General features: G+C 34.2%; 1 protein-coding gene across 1 annotated transcript in view; it reads left to right on the forward strand.

The window, feature by feature from the left end:
- Nucleotides 1-5,646, forward strand: part of LOC128213071 (uncharacterized) — a 5,655-nt gene extending 9 nt beyond the window's left edge. The window contains exon 1 of the mRNA XM_052918587.1: nucleotides 1-5,646. This exon is cut by the window's left edge and continues 9 nt beyond it. Within this exon, the coding sequence (XP_052774547.1) occupies nucleotides 45-1,478 (1,434 nt within the window). The 5' untranslated portion in view covers nucleotides 1-44 and the 3' untranslated portion in view covers nucleotides 1,479-5,646.
- The last annotated feature ends 14,214 nt before the right edge of the window (nucleotides 5,647-19,860 follow it).

Here is a 19,860-nt window from a genome sequence, read left to right on the forward strand (position 1 = left end):
TTTTTTTATTTATCTTTGTAAGGTAGAAATAAGCTTCAGGAAAAATGCCACGATCAGTGCGATCATTTACAGCGGACATAAACGGACATAGGATTCACAAACCCAATTTGAACGGACATTCAAATATGAAAACTGGACGAAAGGGTCCAGATAATGAAGGTCTTTTTGGAACAATAATGTCTTTTCTTAATACATACGTCGCTCCGCCATTAGTGATCTTGTGTATGCCGACGCTTGTCATGGCAACGTGTTACCTTGACGACCATCATGCCGGAGAGCTGCTCTCGTTTGTCAAGGAAATACAAGACACGCCAGTGGGACAAATGCTTCTTAGAATATGGAATCCATTGACGAAAATAGACTTGGTCGTCATGGTAACGGTACTCGTGTACATGGCCTGGGCGGTGATTTGGATGGTGGTTCTACCCGGGCCACAGGTCGAAGGCCCAATGACGTCACACGGAAATATCCCTGTATACAGGGACAACGGATTCAGACATTATATAGTAACCATGACAGGTTCTGTACTGTTCACAGTTGTTCTTAAATTATCTGGAAGCACACCGACGTTTATTTATGACAGGTTCTCTGAGTTCGCCGCGTTAATGAACGTGTTGGCCGTGGTAGTCGTTTTCATGCTTTACATCAAAGGTATTTACAAACCTTCAACATCTGACAGCGGTAAAACCGGCAAAGGATTCCTTTTCGACTACTACTGGGGCACAGAACTTTACCCAAGAGTGTTCGGCATCGACATCAAAGTCTTTACAAACTGCCGCTTTGGAATGACTGTTTGGCCTCTTCTTGTGTTGGTTTTCGCGTTGAAAAGTTATGAACTTCATGGACTTATCGACAGTATGTTCGTTAGTTCCGTTCTCCAGCTTATTTATGTGAGTAAATTCTTCATCTGGGAGGGCGGTTACTATCAAACAATGGATATAGTCCAGGACAGGGCTGGGTTCTACATTTGTTGGGGCTGCCTAGCCCTTGTACCACCCCTTTACCCAATTGCATCTCGGTACCTGGTTTCACATCCGGTAGAGCTCGGACCACTATCGTCTGCAGTGCTGCTTATTATAGGCACTGTATCAATCTACGTCAACTACCAAGCAGACGAACAGAAAACACTCGCTCGAAAAACAAGCGGAAATTGCGTCATTTGGGGCACGAAGCCTGACGTCATTCGAGCTAAGCACGTGCTACAAAGTGGCAAAAAGAAGAAAAGCATTATTTTGGCATCTGGCTGGTGGGGTGTATCAAGGCATTTCCATTATATTCCGGAAGTTCTACTGGCCGCCTGCTGGACTCTTCCGGCAGGTTTTAGTCATTTCCTGCCGTATGCATACCTATTGTTTCTGACAATATTACTAGTGCATCGCACGTTCAGAGACGATAGAAAATGTGCACAGAAGTACGGTCATTTTTGGAAAACATATTGTGGGAAAGTTAGGTACAGAATAATACCGTACGTTTTTTAAAGGCATACAATCGTCCTTACCATTGCTAGTAATCGGTTGTTACTGGTGTACGTAGGCTTTTATGATAAATTTTTTATAGCCGTACTTATAGAAAATTGCATCCAATTTTGAATTAAATCAGTTTGGGACATGAATGAGCTGAGACGAGAATCTCAGTGTTAAAGGCCCATTCCGTTTCGGTTAAATAAATTATTGTTGGATTCATTCAGTAATTTAAGATTAAAATGGTTCGAGGTAAATGAACTCCATAATGATAATAAAAGAACCAAAAAAAATAATAAAAATTCCGGCGACAGCAGAATTCAAACTTGGTTATGCAGATAGTCACGGATGATCCTATACGAGACAGTCACGTGAAGTGTCGACAACATTATAGGTCAACATTGCAGCGGACATTAACTTTTCGCTGTTTATCTTCATTGATGACGGTTTATGGTGCAAACATATTTTTAGAAATGCGATAAAGGTCGCTATCATTGTAGTACGATATCTGCATCCGAACAGTTCATCGCCCGCCTATGTTTATGTTTACAATTAATGTCAAGTTTTGTAGGGTAAATTAAACCAAACTTACAATATCACGGCTTATCGCTTCATATCGTCATCTAGTGTGTTTACATAAAAATGCGCTAAGCATTCTTGGATCTCTTTATCAAATTCGTGACCATCATCACCTCATGTGAGCGATCTAAATAAATATGTTTCAAAAGGAATTCCGTGAACAGTTTTGCAATTACTGATGATATGTGTACTTTCTATATAAATGTATTTTCTTTACAAATAAACTTTGTTTAAAACACTAGAAACAAGCAAATTGTAAGCTTTATTTTACGTATTTCACAAATTGAACCGATTGAGGCGATCGCGTGCGCTTTCTGTCATTAAAGTGGTCACCCAGCTGCGCAATGCCTACGCAAGTTTAAATTGTTATGTGCAACAGCAAACACTTACCCATACTTAATTCAAACTCGTTTGTTTTATATTCCTGAATTGAGCAGGGATTTATTTCGGCTCTACACTAATTTACATCTCCCTGAAAGGTTTATTTTGAAACTATAACCGGAAGATATCCTGTTTCTTAATGTGTTGTAAAATTTACAATGAAAGTTTCCTGTTTAACAAAAGTAGAGTATTTCAATTAATGTGAAAATTTACAAAAATTGTGAAACTAACTACATGGTCTTATAAAAAGGTGAATCGTACAATGAATTTTGTTCCTCATACATTTGAAACTGTTATTTTTCGGTCGTAAAATGATGACGCTGTTGTGTACATGGGTTTGTTATTTATTACAAAATACTGTGCATTATCAACTATCTTATGACCTGAAACCAAGTGACACCGATTGTTACTAACTAGTACAATGTCTAGACGTCTAGAGCTGGCTGATCAAAGATCAGCTAACATCATAAGATACACCTTTCTATTAAGGTATTCAATCCATAATTAATACAAAAATGCTACTGGCTAGGTTTCAGTTTGATGTTACAAAAGGTTTAGTTGCATAGTTTTAAAATTTTCACTGAGAGCCTGTTTTTGAGAGCAGTGTTATTTAAGCTTTTATAAAATTGCTATTTAATCATAGTTTGTTTTATTACCTCCCTTTGATTTTATTACCTCCCTTTGATTGTTATTATCATAATAGCAGTATCATTCTGGTGTTATTCAAAATCGTAATCAATGAAAAAATAATATAATGGTTAATCAAACCGAATTAATCATAGAAATAATATATTATAGTATCTAAAATGTTCTTATAAATATTTGCATCTTTTGATGGATGGCTTACCTTTAATATAAGTTATAAAAATAACTAGACCTTGAAATGAAATAGATGGTGATGAGTGGAAGTCGGGGAGTCACAGTTGTTCATATGTTTACAAGCAAGCTCTACCAATATGGTGAATGACTTATGACATCTTCAATCTATAGATTACTATTCTAAATTTATCAAAATGTTCGTTCTTTGATTAAAATGGCTAATTGTGTCATGCTATTTACGATGGTATTTTTTTCAAAGCTGTATATATATGCTATACTTGATGTACCTACTTCCCGAGTTATTTGAATAATACACCACATGAGTAATGGACCATTTTAATCACGATGAATGGATGTAAAAACTGTTTGTAACAATATCATCAAGCTTAACGTTCAATTAGAAGGGTGCATTTATTGAAAAATCAGTGTAGTTTCATTTAAATAGTTCAATAGTTCAATAGTTAATGGTTTGTTACGTTTCAAGAAACAATTCTTTTTCAAGAATATATAGATTTCAGTTTTACTCTTGAAAAGAATTGTTCATAAAAACAAATTGAAAACGGAATTTTAAAACATTTTATGTTTTGGTCCTTTTTCATTGTGGAAGATCCTTAATGCAATTGGTGTTACTAGAAATGATATTTGTATTAAAAGTAAAACTAATGTTTATTAAATGTGTCTAATGCAGCAGTGCTGGTTGAGCTTGGTCGTTTTCCTTTGTCTATATTATGTAATATTAGAGCACTTAATTATTTCCTATGCAAGGTAAATAAATCCTACTTCGCTTATACATCACATGTTTTATGAACAAGTGAATAATGCTACTTTTCTGTATAGCAATGCCAAAGATAACTGGTCTAAATCTGTTAAGAATCTATTAGACTCTCTTGGATTTTTTTTTGTTCAGTATAGCAATACTAAGTTATACCAACCAAGTTAACGTACGTACTATGAACGTACTTCCGTATATAACGGAATGTTTTACTATGAACGCACATTCGCCACCTACAGCGGACCGTTACATTTCTTTAAGGCTACGTCTCTATAATCAGTTTGGTCTGATACTATTAATTCGCATCCCAAGTTAGAATATTTTAAACAATTTAAAAAGATTTTATATTCGAGAAACATCTTGAAATTAATATGAAAGATAAATATAGAATTGCATTATCCAGACTACGATTAAAATTTGTGTTCACACTCTCTGGAAATCGAGGTTGGAAGGTATAATAATATATCACGTATTAATCGTAAATACAAACTTTGTAATACAAGTATGGTTGAATCTGAATACCACTTTATACTATGCTGTCCATTTTACTCCGATATACTTCTACAGTATAATATTTCAGGATCATGGAATACATTTGTTAAGATAGTGTCATCAAATTAGAATAAAACTTTAAGACGTTTGGCTAAATTCATATATAACATGCTATATTGAGGTGATCTGTCTCCATTGATGCAGTTGCTTCTTAATTTAGTACCTTCAAGTATATTGTTGTACTGGAACATATAAAAGTGTTGTTTGTACTATTTAAATCTTTGTATTTTGTGTGCATTTCTCTTAAAGGGGCTATACACCGTGTGATGAAATAACGAAAAAAAGGTAGATAATTGTCGAAAACTGACATAAACTTGGTATCGATGTGTACAATGCATTGCAACTAACTAACTGAAGTACCACATAGTTTACAATTTATTTATTTTTCGCAGTTTTTTCGTATTTTTCCATTGAAAAAGATTACTAGGTATGTATAGTAGAATTCATTCTAATGCGTGATTGGCTAGCCCATGTTATCACGTGATATTACCAAGTTAGGCATATAGCTTAAATATTCCACATGGTTATTATATCAAAGAGTAAAACACTTTATTAAATAATTGTCCTGAGATTCGTCACAGAAAAAAAACCATTTTGGTGCCAATCTGGTGTATAGTCCCTTTAATATGTTTTATGTTACTTGTTCATGGCCAAAGGCTCTTGTGTTGCCAATATTGCCAATGGAACTTGAAACTTGATACTTGTGTTAAGATAAACATCAATTCATTAATTTCTTCAGTATGTAAGATTTGTTGTATATATATATATATATATATATATATATATATATATAATACAAATAGCTGGCAGATACTGCAAAATGTTGTAAATATTTTAATAAATGCTAATTAGTATTATTGTTAATTATTTTAGTTTAGATAAAAATTAATGTTTCTAGTATTTAAGTTAGTAATTAGCAAGAAAGCAGTTTATTTTTTATCGATGCAGATAAATGGAAGATGCTGAAAATTGTTGCTTATGTCACAAGTTTTATGTAAGGCTAAATTGTTAATTGTATTGATTTAGATACACATTTAGATTGTCATATTTTCACGAATAACCAAATTATTAAAAAGTGTTTAATGTCGGTGTAAATTTGCTTTGGTGATAAGTATTTCAGAAGTGTATATTGTTTAATAAAGTAAAAAATAAATAATAAAAATGTTTTGTTTCGAACTATTTCAGGGCAATCAACCAACTATTAGATGCATTTAATAACTGCTTTAGAAAGCATCAACACAATGTTATGTTTAAAAGATTGGAAACTGGTGAGAAAATGGTTAACAGTCCTACGCATTTTGACTCATTTAATACGTTACATTAAAGCTGCACTTTAAAAGATTGACAGTCTTGACGTTTTTTTATATTTGTCTCAGAATCAACATTTATTTCAGTAATATAATATAACTCACAAAAGTACAGATCTCAATTGTTTAAAAAAGTGCTGAAAAGTCATATTTCTTAAAGCGTTAGTGGCACTTTTAGCTATAAGATATCAAATTCCGATCGTTAATATTAAAAACTTCTTACTAAGCTTTTGTCAGCAGTCTTATATCACCAGTTTTCAGACATTAACGAAAAAATTTATCCATTCCAAGAAAAAATAAATAAATGTCAAAACGGTAAATCTGCGAGATTGAAGCTCTAAACAGAGACCATAAGATATATTATGTCTCAGAGTCCGTAAAGTGCCATTGTTTTGCTTTATTATAATTTTATGTATGTTTTCCACTTCCATGTTACTAAACGTGTTTGATCTAGTCAGCATTTTTTTGAAAACAAAATCGTGGATTTTAAGCTGCACTCTCAGATATAAACCGTTCTGACAACTTCTTTGTTGTCTTGGAATGAGCCAATTTTGCATAAACATCTGCAAACCAGTGACAAACGATCAGATCGCTGATTTTCATATATCGAAAATTAATGTTTTATGCCTAAAAGCATTACTAACGGTTTAAGAGAAAGGCATTATTAAACTTAAATTTGAAAATCTGTGATCTGAGTTTTTTTTCAGCAGTCTTATATCACTGGTGTCCATGCATTTTGGCATACATTTGCTCGTCCAAGACAAAAAAAATTAAAAAAAGTTGTCAAAACGTTCAATCTGTGGGAGTGCAGCTTTAAAAATAAAATTTGACTTGAAAGTTGATTTTGACAGGGAAAAATGTACTCTGGAATCGAGCATCGAACATTTTTGGGGAAATAACTATTTCTTTAAATTAAACAAAATCAGTCACAGAAACCTGACATATGCCCCCATTTTGGCATATGCTGATATATAATTAGAGATATGTTGACTAAAATGTTATATAATATGATATCAAATGCTGCTGTGGCCTAATTTTAAACAACAAGGGTTTTGACTAAGACTAATTGCTACGAAATATTTATTCATATTTTTCAACGTTGACTTCCAAGTGATTTTGAACACATAATTATTGTATGCGTACCACGCCTTTGTATGGTGCTCATTAATTCTGTGAAGTTTGAATGAAATCCTATTTATGACCGATAAAAGGTTGTAACTGACGGAAGAACAGACAAAGTAAGAAAGAGTTGTGGCGTGTGTGTAAATCTATGTTTATTATTGATGTAAGCCAAGAATGTTTAATCAGATCCTAACTACAAAGTTCCGGAACATGTTTGAATACGTAATTAATTACATGTAGTGGTAAGAAGGCATCCCAGGCGATATCATCTTCTAGTTTTATGAGCCCCTTGATATTAAATAACAAAAACACCCTGGCCTCCAGATAAGACAGAAACGACATTTTTAATGTAAGGGTAAACGGACTTTGTTAAGGAAGAGGGTGCCAGCGTGGAAATGAGAAAAAGGACAGATTATTGGAAGAGGGGACAGTAACTTTGGTAAGAGGAAGGGGATCTGTTGAGGAAGGGGAATAAGAGGGGGTAAGAGGAAGGTCAACTGGACGAAAGAGGAGGGTGGGGGATAATTTCAATACAAGGAAGTGCTTAACAAAAAGAAGAAAGGAGGGATTAAAGTTTTAAAGTTTACGAGACAAATGGCAATAGACCTGGAAATTTTCATGAATATGGGTAAGACCATTGGTCATGTAAAAAAATGGTGATAAAAAGAGCTTAAGGGGCAGAAAGTACAGGTATTTAGGTAGGAAGAGATGTTCAAAGGAATGGAAGATTGGAATAATAGATACATGGGTGAAAATGGAAATATTAACGTTGAAAAGGAGAAAGCAATGGGTATGAGGAAAGTCAGTGTGAAGAAAGGAAATATAAAAGAGGATAAATGGGACGAGAAAAAGAGCAAATGAAACACAGGGCATATTGCAAGATAAAGGGGTATGTGCAGGAAGAAGATATGGGAGGCGGAATAAATATACGAGAAAGGGGATATGAATGAGAGCAAGCACAAGCAATAGGGCAAGATGAAAGATTGTGTAAAGGTAAGAAAGACGAGAAGGGGAATTCAGGAAGGTAAGCGAACGGACACGGTTAAACCGTAGAGCAAGGTCTGTGTAAATATATAATTGCGAATGAATTAGGGGAATGAGATAAATGGCACATAAATGAAAGAACATACAGGAAATTGGGAAAGGGGGGGGATGGGAGATGAGATTGAGTTAAACGGGATGTGAGATAAAGCAATGGATAGGGTCATGGATGAAGAGAAACGTTGGGAGACGCAGAAATTCACTCGCTTTGAAAAGGTCCTGCTGAATAGCAAGGCTTGTAGTTTCATTCCTAATATTAAAAGTAGTACGTGTATATTTTGTTAATCAACGAATATCCCCAAATGCCTCCTGGAAGCAGAAATGGCAAACTATATCTTTGAAGGGACGCTATAACTCCGTCAAACATTGGTGGATTGTAACCAAAGTAGAATTGACCTGTATTTCAAAGTGTTAAAGTAGCATGCAAATCATTTTTTTGAAAAAAATTTACCGATCATAAGTTATCTTCCAGTCACCAAATGTTTGCAAATTAGTATTAAGTTGAAAAGGGACCATATTTCCATAAAACAAGAGGCATACGAGGGCTTATGTTCTACTGACAATGTGATGTAGCTACATTTTAGAAGCAGCTAGTGCAATTATACATTTTGAATGTAGTTTCATTAAATTTCATCAAATAGTTTTCAACTGATGCTGCATATATAAAAGAACAAAAAGATCAATTGAGTAATTCAGAAGCTGCTGACAAGAGCAAGAAAAAAGGGTGATAACTCTGTGACAGGCTAAAATAGTGTTTTGGTTCGTGGATTTATATCTTTATTAGAGTCTCGTCCATATACATACTAAAAGTTACATGCAACACATAAAACAAATAATTATATGGCCATTCTATATAGAATTACAGGAGACTATTTGACAAATACACTGCACTTCCTCTCAGCATGCTTTACCATTGTATGATGATTAATTAAATTCCATCCAGAAGTTTTCAAGTTATGCTCCCGGCAAAAATGTAACAAAAGGCGTTCACTCTGTAATTAGCTTAAATAATATCATAGTTATGATTTATGTTCACTGTACTTCCTCTTATTGAACTTTACCATTATATGAAGTTTAATTAAATTACATGCAGTAGTTTTCATGTTATGTTTCGGAGAAGAAAAGGAAACAAAGGGCAATGATTCGGTAATTAGCTAAAATAGAGTTCCAAACGTTCTCTCTTATATATTTATCATTGTATGATTTTAATTGAATTCCACCAAGCAGTGTTTAAGTTATGCACCGGACAAAAAGGTTACAAAGGACAATAACTCAATAATAAGCTGAGTTATGGTTCCTTTACAATGCACTTTCTCTTATCGTGCTTTACCATTTTATGATGTTTAATTAAAATCCCAACTAGTAGCTTTAGAGCTATGCTCCGGACAAAAACAACAAAACAAAGGGCAATAACTCTGTAATTAGGTAAAATAACGTTATGGCTCTTGTACACTGCACCTCCTCTCATAGTGTTTAACCATTGTATTAAGTATATTTAAATTCCGTTCAGTAACTCTCAAGTTATCCGGACAAGAAAAAAGTAACAAAGGGCAATAACTCTGTAATTAGCTGAAAGAGCTATGGTTTATGTACACTGCAATTCCTCTTATTATGCAATAACTCTGTAATTAGCTGAAAGAGCTATGGTTTATGTACACTGCAATTCCTCTTATTATGATCTACCATTGCATAAACTTTTAATGAGTTGAGTTTTATTTCCATACAGTAGTTTTGAAATTATGCTCCGGACAAGGAAAATTTCAACGGGCCGACTGACCAACAACCAACCGACCGATTAACCGACCACAGGGGGACTCCAATATACCCCCTTCGAACTCCGTTTGTCGGACGTATAATTATTAGTGTTTACATACGTAGAATGGTACACGAAATATCTTATGTAAAAATCATGAATATTTTAATATATAAAAGGGGAGCAATCATTCATCGAACAACTAAACTTGTTTTGATGGAGTTATGGATCCACCAAAACTCAATCTAAGCTATATCTTTGGCCTTAAATACGGTCAAGTCGACCACAACCAACCTAAGGGAGGGTTCGGGCTCCGCCCACTGTCCAAGACGATTGACAGGAGATTATCACCATCAGCGGTGGATGGATGAGCAATGCAGCCTGTACTGAGTCATAAACAGTTGTAGACATGGTATAAATGGGTTAATAGGGTACCCTGGTGATACCCCGTTGAGCTAGTGAACATTTGTGAATGAACTCGGGTTGACCAACAATATAGATTTAAGGCTAGGTTGTATACCATATATGGTTATAAGTACATTGCACACATGGTCGCTTGTATAAAGCATCGCAATTATAAGTAGGCCTTTTGTTTGTGCGCTCCAGGCGGGCGTTTCATCAAGCATCCTCGGAGCTGTTTCGTACCTAGCAGAGATTTTCTACAATGCATTACAAAATCACTTATAGGATTTATGATGGAACATTCCCCAGATATGATCAAATGGAAGTCAGGAAGAGATGATATAATTATACGAGTAAAAAAATAAAAATTTGGTGCTTATGCAGTTATTGACTTGCTTTAGGGCTTTAGATTGTCTGTAAATCGTTAAGAACATACTTTATCATATGCGTTGAGCTCTGACCGTGTAATACGTCGCGTGCGGCTAAATTCAAATTGTTTGTTCTTGCACGGCTAGTCACAATAAGGCAACAAAACAAAGGACTTAATTAAATATCGTTTGTGAATATTTCTGATGACGTTTAAGGTCACTAGCACTTATCAACACATGTTTAACGTTAGTTCATACATATATTTGTTACATCTATGTTCAAAACCGAAACATGAAAACTCGATGTAAACGAGGCTACTTAACACCTTATTTGACGCAGCTCACGTATTTTACATGTGGCTGATTTCAAATGTGTACATAAACCATTATACCACAGTGATTTGTAATAGAAAGATTTTAAAGTGATATTAATGTCAATTATCAATAAATATAATTTAGCATACCTGAAGTCAAATGTCATCTTACCAGCACATATTCAATTAGAATTGTGCAATGTGAAATGTGCATAACACACGTAGCTAAACGGTAAAGTCACGAGGCACGGCCTTCCGCGAATCGTTTGAGTCTGTATGATGCAATAATACCTAAGTTTTAATTGATCAGTATTAATATCTTTATTTTCTCTGCATGTGTCTGCAGTGTTAATTTTTCTCTGCTTTTGGCTGTATGTTTATTTTTACTATATTTGGCTGTATTGCATATTCTTTCCCTACACTTGGCTGTATTGTTTATTCTTTTCCCTGCATTTGGCTGTATTGATTATTCTTTTCCTGCGCTTGGCTGTATTGTTTATCATTTCCCTGCATTCGGCTGTATTTCTTATATTTTCCCTGCACTTGGCTGTATTGTTTATTATTTCATTGCATTCGGCTGTATTGCTTATATTTTCCCTGCACTTGGCTGTATTGTTTATTATTCCCCTGCATTCGGCTGTATTGCTTATATTTTCCCTGCACTTGGCTGTATTGTTTATTCTTTTCCCTGCATTTGGCTGTATTGATTATTCTTTTCCTGCGCTTGGCTGTATTGTTTATCATTTCCCTGCATTCGGCTGTATTTCTTATATTTTCCCTGCACTCGGCTGTATTGTTTATTATTTCCCTGCATTAAGCATTAAATACAAGTACGTTTGAATCTCATTGTAATGTTTCGAATCCTATGTTAACTCATCAATGAATACAACATCAGTTTAATCGTATTTCCTCCCTTCGAAACTTGTCGAGAATCAGCTTTGAATACAACAGTCGAATCTCATTGGTTCGAGGTCGCTAAGTTCTTAGAACTGATACATCAACATACATAAACGATGGACAAATACCATGCATGATAAAATAAATATATAGTTGTCTTAGCAATTAAATATGATTTCATCGAGACAATTTTGGCGATAATAATTTTGATTAAACCTGTTGCCCCATTAGTTTCATAGTTTCGTATTATTTAAAGTAGAATTGCTCGTTTTTGTCTTTTATATAAAATAGATAAATAAGAAATATTAAAGATTATTATGTATTGTTATTTTTCATTTTTGTTCTTTATTTCAGCTGAAGTCGGGCGTAAAAGTGGCCTATTTTGAATTATTGTTTAAAAGTTTATGTATAATAAAAATTCGTATCATTTTTACAAATCCCTTTTCCATCCTTAAAACCCATTAAAATAATACCAAATAAAGTGGAGTAATAAACACCTTAAAACACATACTTTTGTATCGGGTACCTTAATAAGAGTTTACCCTTAATAGTCATGGGGAGTGGATGGGATGTTTCAAGATTGAACGTTTATACAACTTTTATTTTTTGTCTTGGAACGAGCCAATTTTGGCGAATTTGAGGAAATAAAAAAAGTGATTTTTGACGCTTTTACGACTAAACTCCTTCATTAAAACGCAGCCCTATGACAAAACTTAATAGAGTGCAATATGTTCTCTTTCTTCAATTTTCTAAACGACCAATGAATTGCCCAAGTGCATTGTGTGGATTATTGTAGCCTCTAACTTAACTTTACGTCGTAAACGTCTGTTGTTGTTTTGTTTTTGCAATTTCACCATCACCTTATAAAATACGGTATATCAAACACGTATTAAGTTAATTGTAATAAGTCGTCTTATTTTGTAATGTACACAATGAAAGTATTGTAATATAATGACTTCAATGAAATACGTAATGTTTTGTAAATATTCCAAATATGGTGTTGTATTTTCATTGGTTATGGGTTGCTTTTTAATTAATTACTCGGTGTACAGTGTTACTCCTTACTACATTACGCACTAAACAATGTGCACGTTCATCGCTTAAGTAACATATGGCTAAATGTCATTTGACCAACACCATAATTACCCAATTTAAGAGGGTGTAATCCTACCCCCACCCCCACCCCTTAGGTACCAAATACCTCCTAGTTTTCTACCCGTACCCTCCATCTCAAATGTTATTTCAAGGTCTAATTAAAGAGTTTGAGTACCGAATAATGCCAAATTATGGTGTTCTGGGCACCGTGTACCACCTTCTTGAGACCCAAATACTCCTTAAAATGCTCTAATATACCTAATGCTTTTACATACAGAACTGCAAAGGGGCTTTTGACCCTTAAAGTCATTTATGCAAAAATAATTTCTATAGTAGATATGTTAGCAGTGAGTTTTTCGCATTTTATCTTCTCATTTACACAACTTCAACTATATTATTTGTACAGGACATTTTCCTGGCTAGTCGATTGAAAGTTATATATTGTTCCTTTGTTTGAGAAAAAGATGTGTATGAAATCAACACATATAGAATTAACGTAAGATTGTAATTTCCGCTTAAAATGTACAAGCATACATAAATAAAATCAACGCAATGGTCTCATAAGTGATGCCCAATTTTGTTTTAGAAGAGGGCGCACAACAGTTGACACCAGCTGTGTATGGAATAATAATTTAATTATTTTAGTTCTGTGCTTAATTACACAGGATATTTTGTACTCGGTCAAAGCACTTTAGCTTGTAAAGGATTAAAGACATTAAGCACATTATGAGTAAGTGTTAAAAAAAATTTAAGCCACGTACGGTCTGTCAGTAAACTGAGACCTTTGTTATTTTAATATCAACTTACAGATGTGAGATATGGGAATTGGGTATAAAAAGGAAATAAAACGAATGCATTTGTAATTCTGCAAAACATTGTTACATGTCAAAACATGAACATCTACACCAGCTGCGTATGGACGCTTGGAAGATACTCATTGTCAATTAATACATCTTTTAGGATTATTAAACTTTGGTGTAAAATACTAGAATCGAATCGAGTTATATTATTATACAGCTGTTTAATCACTTCAAGAAAAGACCCGTGACAGATAAGCCCTGTTTTGTAAGTGTACAAAGAGTGTCAAAATGAGTTTTGTTCTCATTATATTTGGACGAAATTATGGAATCTTACCGAGTTGCATTTACAAATCTAAGGCTATCCTCGCACCTTTTAATGCGCATTGAAACTGGTAGATAAGGCCATGGCAGAAGGTATCATATTCAAAGATACTGTCTTATTTTGAGATCAAAACGATGAGTATTGTTTGTAAACCTACGAAACTATTATGAAAAAAGTATCTAAAGAAAACTTATCATCTTAGACCATGTGTTATGAAATTCATAAAATTTGTGCAAACAACGACCACTTATGTACTTGTACGGTTATGTACGTATATACATATATACATGAATCTTTTATAATACGCTCGAAAACTGTTGATTATGTATTGTAATTATAAACGATAGTGATTATGAGCTTTGTTAGATGTACAAGATACAAGTCTAACTCCTTATTACTTATGGTAATGCCTTACTTACATTAAATAACTATGCGTTGTATGATGAGGTTACTCTATAACCTTTGTTTTCATTACTCACTCGTATACTTTATATTTATTTATGACGGTAAGGTTTGAAGGTAGTTGATGCTTGGTAGTTGGGGATTCCAATATTAAATTACCTGCTAGTTGCCAGTTGGGGATTTCAATATTAAACTACCTGCTAGTTGCCAGTTGGGGATTCCAGTATTCAACTACCTGCTAGTTGCCAGTTGGGGATTCCAGTATTCAACTACCTGCTAGTTGCCAGTTGGGGATTCCAATATTCAACTACCTGCTAGTTGCCAGTTGGGGATTCCAATATTAAACTACCTGCTAGTTACCAGTTGGGGATTCGAAAAATCAGAGTTAGATATTTAACCGTGTCGGAGGTCAGGGACAGTATTTATTTTTTCTAGTACACTTGCAGATTGTGTAGCTTCGATGGCAATGTGACTTTTCATTAGCTGATTAGAATATATACATTGTTATGTCAAAAGTGCTATTTTGTGGATTAAGCTATCCATGTTCATATTTTTCTAACAAGAATTATATCAAGTTTCAATTTTATATTGACTTTAAGTAACGGTCAATGTTAATGATTTTGCACGACAAAGACGACAATGCAGGGGTATAAAAGTAGCCTGACATTTTCACTCGAAAAATTTCAGACAGACTCAAAAGTACATACAGAATACAAACTAAATAAAACTGCAAGGAACGAGCACTGTTGAAAATAATTACCGAACTGCTTTCTCTCGGCGTAGCCGCGTGTACAGGGAAATTTTGGTTTTACACTCCATCCTGAAAAATGAATATGCGAAATATATATATATATAAATACCAAACCACAATTGAATATGGAAGGTGCAACTACAAACGAACATTATATGCCTGGCCTGGGCGTATGTGAGATGGGTTTGTGGCCGCTAAGCCGGACACGTTGGTTTCTCCAGGGTTCTTTAGTTTCCCACACAAGACACGTTCATATCACAAAAATACTCATGTCAAATCTCAATTTCAGTCTCAAATTATTTTACCACATAAATGCATATCTATTATGATTCAAAATCGTGTAGGTTTTTAGCATTTAAAAAAACAACAACATATTTTCTCATTAATGTGTTGATAAAAAGCTTTTGTCAATAATTCGAAAACAAGTAATTCGACGGCAAAAAAATATACTTGAGTAATTGTTAAAATATTTATGTGAACAACTACAGAAACAAGTCCAGAAGTCAAAAGTTTAAACATAAACCCGGTTTAAATGGCACAGGGTCAACGCCAATGACATAGAACAGAAAAACAAACACTCACAACCCAGAAATATGGAACAGCAACACAAAACTCCACGAAGAACACACTGCATATATAATATAGAAAATTAGGGATACTCATTGAGCTGTAACTCAATTACATGCTGTAGGATATTTTTCTTAAAATCTTGACCAATTTGAATCATCATATTCTATGAAAGAATGCCCTTTCAAAAGGTGTAAAAACCTGTTCGATGTTTAATAACGTTTGATGTTTAATATGTGGTAAAATGAGTTGAGTCTGAGATTGAGTTTTTTTCTGTTATTTTGAGGCCAGAAGTGTCTGGCAGCTGGTTTGACAATCGGTTGTTTTCTTACTCGTCTAAAACAAAAACACAAATATTTAATTCAAGCACATCGGTGAAACAACGGAAATAATATTTGTGCATGGTTAACCTTGATAATTTCACTTACGGTGTATTAAAGCTGTCTTGTTACATTCCTGAATTGAAGTTTTTAAGTTTGGTTGAATAACATAATTAATAATCCAAGTTTATTATAATGACCCTCGAGTTTATCAGGAAAAAAAACGTGAATTCGTTTCATATGACAATCCAGAATCAATAATTAGTGGCTAATTTTATGACAAGGGAAGTAACTTTTCTTATAATAAAATAAAGATAAGGACAGATACAACCATAACTGAACTGCCTTCTTCTCTGTCTCTTATTTCAGAAATACGATTCTGTCAAATTCCCGTTTATAGTTCATTTCTGATTATAAATGTTCAAAATAACATGTAAAATATTTTTCTATCGATGTTAATTATGACGTGTTTTTCTTAATCTTGGCATATCGTAAATGGTGTAACATTTGGCCTCAGACTCCTGCCTGCTTTAAAGAATTTTTGATGTAAATATCCATTGAAAAAAACATTTAATTTAAATATTGCGATCGGAAAAGGTTTGTAAACACTTTCCTTTAAAGTGTGAGCAAATCGCAGGACGATTACTAACAAGTTAACATACCTATGCTTAATTTAATTTAGTGAATATAAACACTGATATGTTTATTTGATTACTTAGATGATGTGATGAGGAGCATACATGTGTTCACGATACTTAATAAATGTGTTATATTTAACAAATATTAACACATCAACTTCTATTTCTTAAATGAACTGCCTTTCGGTAATTGTGAATATTTTACGATGAATGCAATATCTTCGGATATCTTCGGATCACGAATCATCGCAAAACAATATACATGTAAATTGGGTTCTTTTATCTTGTATGTATTGTGTCAGCAGGCACCGAAAAAAATAAATCAACGTGTAAGAAAGTGGCCATTTATGATATCTTAGATGTATTGTTGTCATAACTGTTTCAATTTTACGTTTAGAAGTAATTGAAAGTGATTGATTTTCCCGCGTTATTGTGACGTAAAATGATAAAATATTTCCGGCTACGGTCGGGTCGTTGGATGAGAAATAATTACTGCAAGGTTTCCTTAAATGAAATGAAGTATTAAAAAAAAAATGAATGAAATAATGAACTATTGGTATAAGTATAAGTAAAGAATAGCGTGGTAGATGTACGCAGTTGGGCTGGTTAAAGTACTCCACACACTTTAACAAGCACAACTGCGTTCATACCCCGATTATGACACCAATCGCGCAATTCATTACTTAACTACTACTACCATGTTGAACCATCTTTTAGCGTGGCATCGGTGGTGAAAATAATTTTCTTTTATATTTGGGGAATGGAATAATTTACATTCCTACTTACAATCGCTCTGGGTATCGTCTGTCAGAAATTTTAACCATATCAACAACAAAAAAGCAAGCAAACCAACACCGCAGAGCTGTTGTCGGAGAAAAATTGGCGGCGGTGCGGGAGCTGAGGAGTGTGTAAAAAGCACGATGTTTTATCGGATAAGTGCTTATTTTGATTGCCAGTTGTCGACTGGTTTATTAGCTCGACTATTCGAAGAATAGGTCGGCTATACTACTCGCCCCAGCGTCGGCGTCGGCGTCCGGTTAAAGTTTTAGGGCGAGTTGGGATTTTCACTTATAAGTCCAATACCATTTATTCAATTGACTTAATACTTCACACAGTTGTTCAGGGCCATCAGATGATGAGGTTAGATAACTCCATATTATTCTTTACACAGATTGTGGCCCCTGATTGACTGTGGAACTTAAAGGTTAAAGTTTTAGGGCAGGTTGGGATATTTATTAATAACTTCTATACCCTTTGTTCAATTGACTTAATACTTCACACAGTTGTTCAGGACCATCACACAATAAGTTTACATAACTCCATATTATCCTAAATACAAGTTTTGGCCCCTGATTGACTTAGGTTAAAGTTTTAGGGCAGGTTAAAGTTTTAGTGCAAGTTGGGATTTTCACTAAAAACTCAAATACCATTCATTCAATTGACTTAATACTTCACACAGATGTTCAGAGCCATCACATAATGAGGCAAGATAACTCCATATTATCTTTTATACAAAATATGGCACCTGATTGACTATGGAAATTAGGTTAAGGTTTTAGGGCAGGTTGGGATATTTATTTATAATTACTTCTATACCCTTCATTCAATTGACTTAATACTTCACACAATTGTTCAGGACCATCACCCAATGAGGTTACATAGCTCCATATCCTTAATACAAGTTATGGCCCCAGATTGACTTAGGTTAAAGTTTTAGGCAAGTAAAAGTTAAGGGCAAGTTGGGATTTTATTAAAAAAAACTTCTATACCGTTCATTAAATGCACTTAATAAAATTCAAAATTATTTACGACCATCTTACAACAAGAAACATAACTTCATTTTAATCTAAATACAAATTATGGCCCTTGATTGTTTTTTAAATTTCTTTTGAAGGGCATATATGTATATTCATAACCACATGTTCATAATGGGAAATCAAGTTATTTGATGGGCGGTCTGGTGGGAGGGCAGCATCAAAGTCACCTTATGAATCGAATAATTTTAGTTAGGTTTGACATAAAGAGACCAAACTTGGTAATATTACATCGTTATTGTATTCTAAGTCAAAGCGGCGTAGTCGAGCGCGCTGTCTTACGACGGCTCTTGTTTATATTAACTCTTACATTTTCACTGTTATTTCCACAGAACAAAACAAAACAAAGTATGAAATATAAATTGTTTTGTTTTGTTTTAAATAAAATGAATTTGAGCTTCAAGTCCAGAGAAGGACAGTTGGTACTTCGTAAACATGTTGGGATGGAGAAAATAAAAATTATATCGTTTAATAATACAAAACTGCCTCTTCGTCGAAATGTTTACGGGTAAAACCCTATTAACCGATATTTCCGTTTTAAATTATCTGCATCATCGCATTCTTTCGTTACCTTTACGCTTGATGATTGATTTGTTTATTTTCTCCAAAAAGCAGACATGCCTATCAACACGACAGTCGCCCCATACCCGTAATCAGTTTCCTACCATACTAGCTGATTAAGTGTGGTATCCTGATATAGGATACATTGTTGATCTTAAGAAAAGAGACCAGCTTTCTATTGTTCAATGCTATATTCTGCGTTAAACACATTTCTCTTAAATTAATAAATTGTGGCATTCTTCTGCAATGACATGCAAAGACATTCATAATGAGAAACGTTAAACGATTTGCTCTACATGATTTATGATAAACTACGGTAAATTTTATTACGAGATGATTTTGATATCTCCATGATTCACTAGCGAATTTACTATACAACTAATAAACCTTCTATGCGTATTAATCACTTTAAATCCATCTTATGAATGGACTGTTTACGCTGAGACGGAGAAGTTATGAAAATGGCCATCACAGCGGTTTTGCTTAAATCTCTTAAGCCTAGCAGTGCCCTGCCGCGTTAAAGACCGAACGGCAAAATAGTTGAACAGCTATTCATTTAAACACAAGGTACAACTTCTTTGCTCTCATGGGTGTGGTCAACTAGGGTAAATACCGCTCCGTAGAACGGTCAGGATCAGGACCACAAGACCAAAGATCAGGCATAACAAAAGGAAGAAAAGGTAAGGCAAGCATAAAGTAGGCCAGTGGTTGATTCAACAGTCAGTCCAGGTACGGACGTGATCGGACAAGGTGAAGGTCCAAGACGGCGTGCAAAAAAATATATAAAAAATATGTGAGATTGATGATCGAATTGCATCATATA

Source organism: Mya arenaria, chromosome 13 (assembly GCF_026914265.1).
Source record: "Mya arenaria isolate MELC-2E11 chromosome 13, ASM2691426v1".
Classification (NCBI taxonomy): domain Eukaryota; kingdom Metazoa; phylum Mollusca; class Bivalvia; order Myida; family Myidae; genus Mya; species Mya arenaria.